We start from the raw sequence: 12,344 nt of genomic DNA, 5'->3' as shown, positions 1-12,344 counted from the left end.
TCTTTAGATTCTGAAAAGGTGAATGACATCATGTTTACTGTCATGTTCCAGAAGCTGTATCAAGATTAATAGAGGTGCAGTTTGTTATTATAACTGATTCAATCAGTTTACTTTAAAAAAAAAAAAAAAGGGGCACATTTTCTTAATGCAAGTTTTTCACTAATAATACAGTTGATTGTATTGGTTGGAAAATTAAAAGGTGCCAGTACTGATAGGAGGAATGGGTACCTATTATATTTGATTAAATCATGCTACTGTTTTGTACCCAGAATTGACATTTTAGTCGAGCCTTCGACTTTTGACGAAAAAGAGTGACATAGCGATCCTACATTCTGTCGGTGGCGGCGGCGTCCACAATATTCACTCTGTGGTTAAAGTTTTTGAAATTTTGATAACTTTCTAAAACTATCCTGGATTTCTACCAAACTTGGGCAGAAGCTAGTTTATGTTCATAAGGTAGTATCCAGAAGTAAATTTTTTTTTACGTATATTGGTATCACGTCGTCAATTTCATCAGCGTCTTCCGAAGACGGATTGTTTCCGCATAATAACTTTTGAATAAGTGAAAAGAAATCAATAAAATTTTAACACAATGTTTGTAACCACAAAAGGAAGCTTGGGATTGATTTTGGGGGTTATGGTCCTAAAGGTTAAGGAATAAGGGGCCCAAAGGGGCCAAAAACAGCATTTATCTAGTTTCAGGACAAACAGTTGTGTATTAGTATTTTAATTGTTCTGAAATTGTACCACAATGTTTAATACCATAAGTAGAAGGTTGGGATTTATTTTAAGGGTTATTGGACAAACAGTCTAGGAATTGAGGGCCAAAAACAAGCATTTTTCTAGTTTCAAGACTATAACTTGTCTGTAACTGTATGGATCTCTCTGACTTTGTACCACAAGTCTCAGTATAACACAGGGAAGGCTGGAATTCAGTTTGGGGTTAATTTTCCCTAATATGTAGGGATAAGGGCCAAAAAGAAACATTTTTTCTAGTTTACAGACAATAACTTGTGTTTAAGTGTATGGATCTCTATAAATTTTTACAAGAAGGCTCAATACTACTAAATGAAGGTTTGGATTGATTTTGGGGATAGTCCCAATAGTTTAGGAATTAGGGGCCAAAAAGGGGGCCCAAAATAATCAATTTTGTAGTTTTCAAACAATAACTTATGTTTAAGTGTAAAAATCTCTCTGAAATTAAACCACCAGTTTCCATACCATGAAGGTATGGTTAGTATTGACTTTAGGGGGTTATGGCTCAAAATGTTTCAGAATCAGGGGCAAAAAAGGGGGAAAACTAGCTATTTCTGGTCAATGGACAATTAATAAAATTGAGAATGGAAATGGGGAATGTGTCAAAGAGACAACAACCCGACCAAATAAAAAACAACAGCAGAGGGTCACCAACAGGTCTTCAATGTAGCGAGAAATTCCCGCAACCGGAGGCGTCCTTCAGCTGGCCCCTAAACAAATATATACTAGTCCAGTGATAATGAACGCCATACTAATTTCCAAATTGTACACAAGAAACTAAAATTAAAATAATACAAGACTAACAAAGGCCAGAGGCTCCTGACTTGGGACAGGCGCAAAATGCGGCGGGGTTAAACATGTTTGTGAGATCTCAACCCTCCCCCTATACCTCTAACCAATGTAGTAAAGTAAACGCATAACAATACGCACATTAAAATTCAGTTCAAGAGAAATCCGAGTCTGATGTCAGAAGATGTAACCAAAGAAAATAAACAAAATGACAATAATACATAAATAACAACAGACTACTAGCAGTTAACTGACATGCCAGCTCCAGACTTCAATTAAACTGACTGAAAGATTATGATTTCATCATATGAACATCAGGCACAATCCTTCCCGTTAGGGGTTTAGTATCATACCATCATAACATATATGAGAAGAACATAACCCGTGTCATGCCAACAACTGTTTTTTTAGAATAAATGTGTTTAGTTCCGATGCAAAGACCTTATCAGTGACTCAATATTAACGCCAAAATATGCAATCTTTAATGACTTGACAACAGTATCGTAATTATATCCCTTCTTAATAAGTCTATTCAAAGGTTTTGTAAGTTTCTGAGGTGAATACTGACACCTTTGTGCTTTATAAAGAATATTACCATAAAAAATTGGATGTGAAATACCTGAACGTATTAGAAGTCTGCATGTTGAGCTATATTTACGAATGATGTCTTTATACCGATGATAAAATTTAGTAAATGTTTTGACTAGTTTGTGATTTCGAAAACCCTGGTGTAATAATTTTTCAGTAATACATAAATTTCTCTCGTTAAAATCGAAAACATTGTTACATACACGAGCGAATCGTACAAGTTGAGATATATAAACACCGTAAGATGGTGACAAGGGAACGTCACCATCTAAAAACGGATAATTAACGATAGGAAATGAAAAATCATCCCTTTTATCATAAATTTTTGTATTCAGCTTTCCATTAGTGATATAGATATCAAGATCGAGAAAAGGGCAGTGGTCATTGTTAGTATTAGCTTTATTTAAAGTAAGTTCAACAGGATAAATTTCATTAATATACATACTGAAGTCGTCATTATTGAGAGCCAAAATATCATCCAAATATCTAAAAGTATTATTAAATTTGTTTATCAGATGTTGTTTCGATGGGTCTTTGCTTATTTTTGTCATAAATTGTAACTCATAACAATACAAAAACAGGTCCGCAATAAGTGGTGCACAGTTAGTCCCCATTGGAATTCCGATAATCTGACGATATACGGAATCTCCAAAGCGAACAAAAATGTTATCTAGTAAAAATTCAAGGGCATATATAGTATCAAAGCATGTCCAATTAACATAGTTTTTTTGTTTATTGCTACTAAAAAATGACCTAAAAGAGTTTGAACATATATATTCACATTCTGATTTTTATGAATGCCCATTTAATTAGGTGTGTGAATTTTTTCTTAATGAGAATGTGAGGCAATGTGGTATACAGGGTAGAAAAATCAAAACTTTGAACAGATTCAAAATCACCAATTAAGACAATTAAGACAATTTAAAAGCAGTGTAAGGGAGGTAATTCTAAAACATTGACCATACAATGTTGGGTATGTTTTGGATTTACCTCCCTTACACTACTTGTATATTATGTATAAAGAAATGTCAGGTTTTGTAATTGCAAAAAAAAGGGGGGTGGTAGTTGTTTTCAATTTTTATGCCCCACCTACGATAGTAGAGGGGCATTATGTTTTCTGGTCTGTGCGTCCGTTCGTTCGTTCGTTCATTCGTCCGTCCGTCTGTTCGTTCGTTCATCCGTCTGTCCCGCTTCAGGTTAAAGTTTTTGGTCAAGGTAGTTTTTGATGAAGTTGAAGTCCAATCAACTTGAAACTTAGTACACATGTTCCTTATGATATGATCTTTCTAATTTTAAAGCCAAATTAAACTTTTGACCCCAATTTCACGGTCCACTGAACATAGAAAATGAAAGTGCATGTTTCAGGTTAAAGTTTTTGGTCAAGGTAGTTTTTGATGAAGTTGAAGTCCAATCAACTTGAAACTTAGTACACATGTTCCCTATGATATTATCTTTCTAATTTTAATGCCTAATTATATTTTTTATCCAATTTCACGGTCCATTGAACATGGAAAATGATAGTGGGAGTGGGGCATCCGTGTACTTTGAACACATTCTTGTTTTTTTTTTTTTTCAAATTTCTCAAATTCCAAATTTTTGAAAAGTTAAAAGAAGAAATCTTTAATTGTACAAGATTGCGCAATAGATTTGTAAGATCTTGACATTTGTTTTGTATCAGAAACTCATATTATGTCAAAAATTTGATCGCAATCCAAATTCAGAGCTGTATCAAGCTTAAATGTTGTGTCCATACTTGCCCCAACTGTTCAGGGTTCGACTTCTGCAGTCGTATAAAGCTGCGCCCTGCAGAGCACCTGGTTAGCCATGGCATTGTCAGTTTATTTTGGATTTATGAGTTTGACTGTTCTGCTCCCCTCTTTTAAAACCATTTGAAAATACATGTACACATATTTTCATACTTTGTTCCCATTTGAGATTGTTCAGATTTGTTAATTTATATAGATTTCAACAAAGTAGAACTTAGCCAATAGACTGACTTAAGTTTTCAACACTGAATAAAGCACTGATATTTGCCTTAACTGTATCAAGATGTACATGGTAGCAGGAGTGAAAAGATGGTCCGACGAGGAGGTGGTGGAGGGCCAGGAGGGTTTAACAGGAACAAACAGCACAATAAAAGTAAAATTTACAAACAAGTGGGCAATAAAAAGTTCACCAGATGATCAGACAATATCAGACATCAAGATGGGAGTTTTGCAATATAAAATGGAAATTACCAGTTTTATGCTATCAAATGATAAGCTCAAGACTTATTGATTTTTCTCAGAAGAAACCCTGGAATTGAATAAGTTAGCAACTGGAAGAGAAGACAGCTAATAAACTGATTTAACAATCAAAACATTTCTTTCACAGTTTTTTAATTATAAAAACAAGTTTTATGGTGTAATGATTGTAAAGTTGAAAAAAATACATATAAGTCAAATAACAAACTATGCTAAATGTTTACTGAGTTATAGTAGAAAGAAATTACATATATTAGAAATCAATGTTAGAAAAAAATAATTTCCAATACAGCACCAGTTATGAAAGTATGTTAAATTGATCCTCACATTAAGATGTGAAATGTTTTTATCTACAATATAAGTTGAATATAACATTCTTAAGCAAACATAGATACGGCAAGAAAATCAAATATTAAAGATATTTTTTTGAAATTTGGGTATGAATATTAGGGCAAAAATGTCCACAACCAAATGTTAGTTTAGAACTCTGGTATTATGTAATCTGTAAGAGATATGCCTAGGATTGTATATGTACTTGGGCAGACAGTGATTTCCATTTTGAGAAAGTTGCATACTTCTATAGATTTGATAGTGTGTAAGCAGTATCACTTTAAAATAGATGTAAATTTTTATTCTTCTACAATCTCCACTCCTCCAAATACAATTTACAGTACCAGTTAATATAACTAACAAGTTAAAGTTAAAAATGTGTTAGTCCAAGTTAGAAAACTGTTACCCTCAAATAATTCCTTGGGGAAAGTCTGTCCATGAGAGGGGGGAAATGATATTTTTATGATAATGTACACTGACATATTTTAATACCTTGTTAACTTTTTATTAAAAGATTATGTTGTTATTATGTATAAATTGAAATGTGTAAAATGAATTAACATATAAATACATTGTCATTAAATGTAAATTTTAGAAAATACTGTTTGTTTGTTTATTGGATTACTTATTTCAGAGAAAAATTTTGAAGTCTTTAATAGAGTATTTAATCTGATGATTTTTGACTCTAAGTATACATTTTTTTTAATGTTTATCCACGCGTGTGTAAGGACATTCTGGTCCTCTGTCAATTAAGAGCAACCAAGAGAAGTGAAGTAAAGCTAACAAAAGATGCAGTTAATGAGGAAAATTTACTGTTTTATATTTTCTATACACAACAAAATCAAATTATTTCCCCAAATAGATCAAATTGTAAGCTTTTACTTCTTTTAGTTGGTCACACTTCACAGAGTCTACTGCTAGTTTGAATTTTGGTGGCATCACTTTTACCATTCTAGAGTTATGCCCATTTACAAATTGAAAAATTGCTGGACTTTTGGTTTCTGTTCTCTAACTTTAGTTTGCCTTTATCAAATGTTACTAGAACACACCAGCGATATTGCGGGTATTTAGTGCATGGTAAAGTACATAAATTGTTGTAGAATGAATTTTACAAAAAGATTTTTTGACGGAGGAAATTTAGGCAAGGTATCGAAAGTATATAGAGAAAAATATCCCAAACCGAATAATCATTAGCAAGGATGACAAATGCGACTATGCATGGTACCCATAGGACACAGAGTAATAATGATCAATTTATTGTGGAAGGAAAAGAAGCGACACACAAAATGAGGTCTTCTCATTTAATAGTACATGTATAGATAAAATTTATACACGTTGCTTATTACCACAAAATACAGATCAAGTTCGAATTTTGGTGGTGGTACCTTAACTGTCTGAGAGTGATGCCCCTTTACAAATGGAAAAATTGATTGCTGATTTTTTGGTTTCCGTTCTTTAACTTAAAGTTTGACTTTACCAAATGTTATGAAACTTATACACAATGCTTATTATAAAAATACATGTAGATCAAGTTTGAATTTTGGTTGTGTCACTTAAACTGTTAAGAGTTATGCCCCTTTACTTATTCTCTAACTTAAGTCTGCCTCAACCAAATGTTATGAAATTTATACACAATACTTTTTACCAAAAAAACACAGATCAAGTTCAAACTCGGGTAGCGTCACTTATACGGTTCTTCAGTTATGTCCCATTATAGCTTTATATGATATGAAAGCAGGGGTGTCATCTGTGTCCCTTGGACACATTCCACATTTTTTTATTTTTTATTTGTTTTGTTGAGTTGCTATCTAAGTAATGATCACCCCATTCTGCTTTTACGGTTCTTATTTCACCTTGCATTCTATACTAATTGATTTGACAACAAGAATTGTATCAATCTGTTCAAAAGGTCTATGCTTTGATTGTAATCATATTATACAGCAACCATTATGGAAGGTGACGGTAATAAGAGTTCACAGATAATCGGGTTGGACATATTACGTCCCCACAGAATTCATATAGTAACTCCTTTAGTGCTTTTTAATTGTATTAAGTCTAAAAATCAATTTCATGTCCATTATACTTAATGTTTGGACAATTACTGGTCATTTATAGGCATTTCAGTTTGTCTGCGGAATAAAGATTTATTTTAGAGTTTAATGTTAATATTGTCCCTGGACTGAGATATGGAACTTTATTTCTTAGTTAGGTTTTATTTGTTATAGTGACATACAGTTTATCTAAATCCCTATGGTTTTAAGGCAGAATTAACAAACTTGTTGCAAGAAGAAAATTTATAAAGGCTTGTCAGGGCCATCTCAACTTTATTAAATGATATTATGATTTGAATGACTTTAATTAAAGTGATATACAGACATATTACATTTAAGGCTTTTAAAGCCAGACAAGAGGTCGTTTGCACTGTGGCAAACACATATTTTGTTTTCTTTTTTATTAACATATTTGTTGTGAAAATTTTTGTAACATTGCAACAAAATTTGATAGAACAGTTTCTAAAAGGCCAACAAAAGTAAAACCAAGAAAAAACAAGAAAACAAGAAAAACAGTATTTATTTTCAATAACATTTATTTAGAACTGTCACGGAATAGAAGTCCCTTCATAATATAAGTTCCAAAAGGAAAAAATATTCTGGAATATTATTTCCACAGGAATAAATATTACAGCATATGTTCCTAACGGAATAAATGGTATAGAATATTTGTTCAAACAGGAATAGATAATATGACAATGTTTCCATTGGAACTTCTGTTAGGTGGAACAAATATACGTTGACAGATCCCTTGTCCTTTTGTCATAGAACACAATATTACCAGTAAATTGTCTGATGCACTAAGTAAATAATAAATTGAGCCATATTTTTAAACTGAAATGAAGAAGCTTGAAATGAACCGTTTTATATCTTTTAGGGATGTCATTAATGTTAACGTAATATTTTTTTTTATTTACTTACTGCCCTGGACGCCATTGGCATGTAGGAAGATCTTCCATCTATGTTGGTTGTGACAGTTTTCTGTACAGTTTTGCATGTCTGATGTTTACAAGCTTTTGTCTCTACAGTTCCCTTACATGTCATTCGAGGTCTTCCTCTACCGTCTGGGATCAGTGGTGGATCCAGAAATTTTCAAAAGTGTGGGTCTGCTCCAGTCATGCTTCCATGATTCCCTTTGTAATCAACCAATATGTTTCCAACAAAAAGTGGGCCCAGGCCTCTCCCCTTCTAAATCTGCCTCTTCAGATCCAGTGAAATGCTGTCTTAAAATGAAAAATTTAAATATTTCTTACTAATGTTTATTTACTGGAAGCAACTAGACCACTTATGTACACAATCTTATTTAGGGGCCAGCTGAGAACCACCTCTAGGTGCTGGATTTTCTGACTGTTTTGAAGACAAATTGGTGACCTTCAACTGTTATTTGCTCTTTGGTTAGGTTGTTGTCTCTTTGACATATTCCCCATTCTCAATTTTAACATTCATTGGTGTCATTGTAAACAAGCTAAAGCTTAGTTACTTTCATTGATGTCATTGTAAACAAACTGAAGCTGAGAGACTTTTATTGATGTCATTGTGTAAACCAGCTGAATCTGAGTGACTTTCATTGATGTCATTGTAAACTAGCTGATGCTGAGTGACTTTCATTGATGTCATTGTAAACAAGCTGATGCTGAGTTACTTTTATTGATGTCATTGTAAACTAGCTGAAGCTGAGTGACTTTCAATGGTGTCATTGTAGACAAGCTGAAACGGAGTGACTTTCATTGGTGTCATTGTAAACAAGCTGATGCTGAGTTACTTTTATTGGTGTCATTGTAAACAAGCTGATGCTGAGTTACTTTTATTGGTGTCATTGTAAACAAGCTGATGCTGAGTGACTTTTATTAGTATCATTGTAAACTAGCTGATGCTGAGTGACTTTCATTGAGGTCATTGTAAATAAGCTGATGCTGAGTGACTTTCATTGATTTCTTTGTAAACTAGCTGATGCTGAGTGACTTTCATTGCTGTCATTGTAAACTAGCTGAAGCTGAGTGACTTTCATTGCTGTCATTGTAAACAAGCTGAAGCCATGTTACTTTTATTGGTGTCCTTGTAAACAAGCTGAAGCTGAGTGACTTTCATTGATGTCATTGTAAATAAGCTGATGCTAAGTGACTGTCTGTCATTGATGTCATTGTAAACTAGCTGAAACTGAGTGACTTTCATTGGTGTCAGTGTAAACAAGCTGATGCTGAGTTACTTTTATTGGTGTCATTGTAAACTAGCTGATGCTGAGTGACTTTCAATGGTGTCATTGTAAACTAGCTGATGCTGAGTGACTTTCATTGATGTCATTGTAAATAAGCTGATGCTGAGTGACTTTCATTGATTTCATTGTAAACTAGCTGATGCTGAGTGACTTTCAATGGTGTCATTGTAAACTAGCTGAAGCTGAGTGACTTTCATTGCTGTCATTGTTAACTAGCTGAAGCCGTGTTACTTTTATTGGTGTCCTTGGAAACAAGCTGAAGCTGAGTGACTTTCATTGATGTCATTATAAATAAGCTGAAGCTGAGTGACTTTCATTTATGTCATTGTAAACAAGTTGATGCTGAGTTACTTTTATTGGTGTCATTGTAAACAAGTTGATGCTGAGTTACTTTTATTGGTGTCATTGTAAACAAACTTATGCTGAGTTACTTTTATTGGTGTCATTGTAAACTAGCTGATGCTGAGTGACTGTCATTGGTGTCATTGTAAACAAGCTGATGCTGAGTTACTTTTATTGGTGTCATTGTAAGCTAGCTGATACTTAGTTACTTTCATTAATATTGTAAACTAGCTGATGCTGAATGACTTTCATTGATGTCATTGTAAACTAGCTGAAGCTGAGTGCCTTTCATTGATGTCATTGTAAACAAGCTGATGCTGAGTTACTTTTATTGGTGTCATTGTAAACTAGCTGATGCTGAGTGACTTTTATTGGTGTCATTGTAAACAAGTTGATGCTGAGTTACTTTTATTGGTGTCATTGTAAACAAACTTATGCTGAGTTACTTTTATTGGTGTCATTGTAAATTAGCTGATGCTGAGTGACTGTCATTGGTGTCATTGTAAACAAGCTGATGCTGAGTTACTTTTATTGGTGTCATTGTAAGCTAGCTGATACTTAGTGACTTTCATTAATGTCATTGTAAACTAGCTGATGCTGAATGACTTTCATTGATGTCATTGTAAACTAGCTGAAGCTGAGTGCCTTTCATTGATGTTATTGTAAACAAGCTGATGCTGAGTTACTTTTATTGGTGTCATTGTAAACAAGCTGATGCTGAGTTATTTTTATTGGTGTCATTGTAAACAAGCTGATGCTGAGTTACTTTTATTGGTGTCATTGTAAACTAGCTGATGCTGAGTGACTGTCCTTGTTGTCATTGTAAACTAGCTGATGCTGAGTGACTTTCATTGATGTCATTGTAAACTAGCTGATGCTGAGTGACTTTCATTGATGTCATTGTAAACTAGCTGATGCTGAGTGACTTTCAATGGTGTCATTGTAAACTAGCTGAAGCTGAGTGACTTTCATTGCTGTCATTGTAAACTAGCTGAAGCCGTGTTACTTTTATTGGTGTCCTTGTAAACAAGCTGAAGCTGAGTGACTTTCATTGATGTCATTGTAAATAAGCTGGTGCTGAGTGACTGTCTGTCATTGATGTCATTGTAAACAAGCTGATGCTGAGTTACTTTCATTGATGTCATTGTAAACTAGCTGATGCTGAGTGACTTTCATTGATGTCATTGAACAAGCTGATGTTGAATTACTTTTATTGGTGTCATTGTAAACTAGCTGATGCTGAGTGACTTTCATTGATGTCCTTGTAAACTAGCTGATGCTGAATGACTTTAATTGGTGTCATTGTAAACAAGATGATGCTGAGTGACTTTCATTGATGTCATTGTAAACAAGCTGAAGCTGAGTGACTCTCATTGATGTCATTGTAAACAAGCTGATGCTGAGTTACTTTTATTGGTGTCATTGTAAACTAGCTGATACTGAGTGACTTTCATTAATGTCATTGTAAACTAGCTGATGCTGAGTGACTTTCATTGATGTCATTGTAAACTAGCTGAAGCTGAGTGCCTTTCATTGATGTCATTGTAAACAAGCTGATGCTGAGTTACTTTTATTGGTGTCATTGTAAACAAGCTGATGCTGAGTGACTTTTATTGGTGTCATTGTAAACTAGCTGATGCTGAGTGACTGTCCTTGTTGTCATTGTAAACTAGCTGATGCTGATTGACTTTCATTGATGTCATTGTAAACTAGCTGATGCTGAGTGACTTTCATTGATGTCATTGTAAACTAGCTGATGCTGAGTGACTTTCAATGGTGTCATTGTAAACTAGCTGAAGCTGAGTGACTTTCATTGCTGTCATTGTAAACTAGCTGAAGCCATGTTACTTTTATTGGTGTCCTTGTAAACAAGCTGAAGCTGAGTGACTTTCATTGATGTCATTGTAAATAAGCTGATGCTGAGTGACTGTCTGTCATTGATGTCATTGTAAACTAGCTGAAACTGAGTGACTTTCATTGGTGTCAGTGTAAACAAGCTGATGCTGAGTTACTTTTATTGGTGTCATTGTAAACTAGCTGATGCTGAATGACTTTAATTGGTGTCATTGTAAACAAGCTGATGCTGAGTTACTTTCATTGATGTCATTGTAAACAAGCTGATGCTGAGTGACTTTCATTGATGTCATTGTAAACAAGCTGATGCTGAGTTACTTTTATTGGTGTCATTGTAAACTAGCTGATGCTGAGTGACTTTCATTGATGTCCTTGTAAACTAGCTGATGCTGAATGACTTTAATTGGTGTCATTGTAAACAAGATGATGCTGAGTGACTTTCATTGATGTCATTGTAAACAAGCTGAAGCTGAGTGACTCTCATTGATGTCATTGTAAACAAGCTGATGCTGAGTTACTTTTATTGGTGTCATTGTAAACTAGCTGATGCTGAGTGACTGTCCTTGTTGTCATTGTAAACAAGCTGATGCTGAGATACTTTCATTGATGTCATTGTAAACTAGCTGATGCTGAGTGACTTTCATTGATGTCATTGTAAACAAGCTGATGCTGAGTTACTTTTATTGGTGTCATTGTAAACTAACTTGTGCTGAGTTACTTTTATTGGTGTCATTGTAAACTAGCTGATGCTGAGTGACTTTCATTGATGTCATTGTAAACAAGCTGATGCTGAGTTACTTTTATTGGTGTCATTGTAAACTAGCTGATGCTGAGTGACTTTCATTGATGTCATTGTAAACTAGCGGATACTGAATGACTTTCATTGATGTCATTGTAAATAAGCTGATGCTGAGTTACTTTCATTGATGTCCTTGTAAACTAGCTGAAGCTGAGTGACTTTTATTGGTGTCATTGTAAACTAGCTGATGCTGAGTGACTTTCATTGATGTCATTGTAAACAAGCTGATGCTGAGTGACTTTTATTCGTGTCATTGTAAACTAGCTGATGCTGAGTGACTTTCAATGGTGTCATTGTAAACTAGCTGATGCTGAGTTACTTTTATTGGTGTCATTGTAAACTAGCTGATGCTGAGTGACTTTCATTGATGTCCTTGT

At 34.2% G+C, this 12,344-nt stretch overlaps 1 protein-coding gene across 2 annotated transcripts in view; it reads left to right on the top strand.

Moving 5' to 3' along the window:
• LOC143049995 (uncharacterized) overlaps positions 1–5,305 on the top strand; it is a 55,783-nt gene extending 50,478 nt beyond the window's left edge. For both annotated transcript variants that reach the window (XM_076223785.1, XM_076223784.1), the window contains one exon: positions 4,183–5,305. In XM_076223785.1, coding sequence (XP_076079900.1) covers positions 4,183–4,316 — 134 coding nt within the window. In that variant the 3' untranslated portion in view covers positions 4,317–5,305. The remainder of the gene's footprint in view (positions 1–4,182) is intronic.
• Positions 5,306–12,344: the final 7,039 nt, after the last annotated feature.

This window comes from Mytilus galloprovincialis, chromosome 10, assembly GCF_965363235.1.
Source record: "Mytilus galloprovincialis chromosome 10, xbMytGall1.hap1.1, whole genome shotgun sequence".
NCBI lineage: Eukaryota > Metazoa > Mollusca > Bivalvia > Mytilida > Mytilidae > Mytilus > Mytilus galloprovincialis.
The sequence above is the reverse complement of the archived record's forward strand: the minus strand, read 5'-3'. Positions and strand labels throughout refer to the sequence as shown.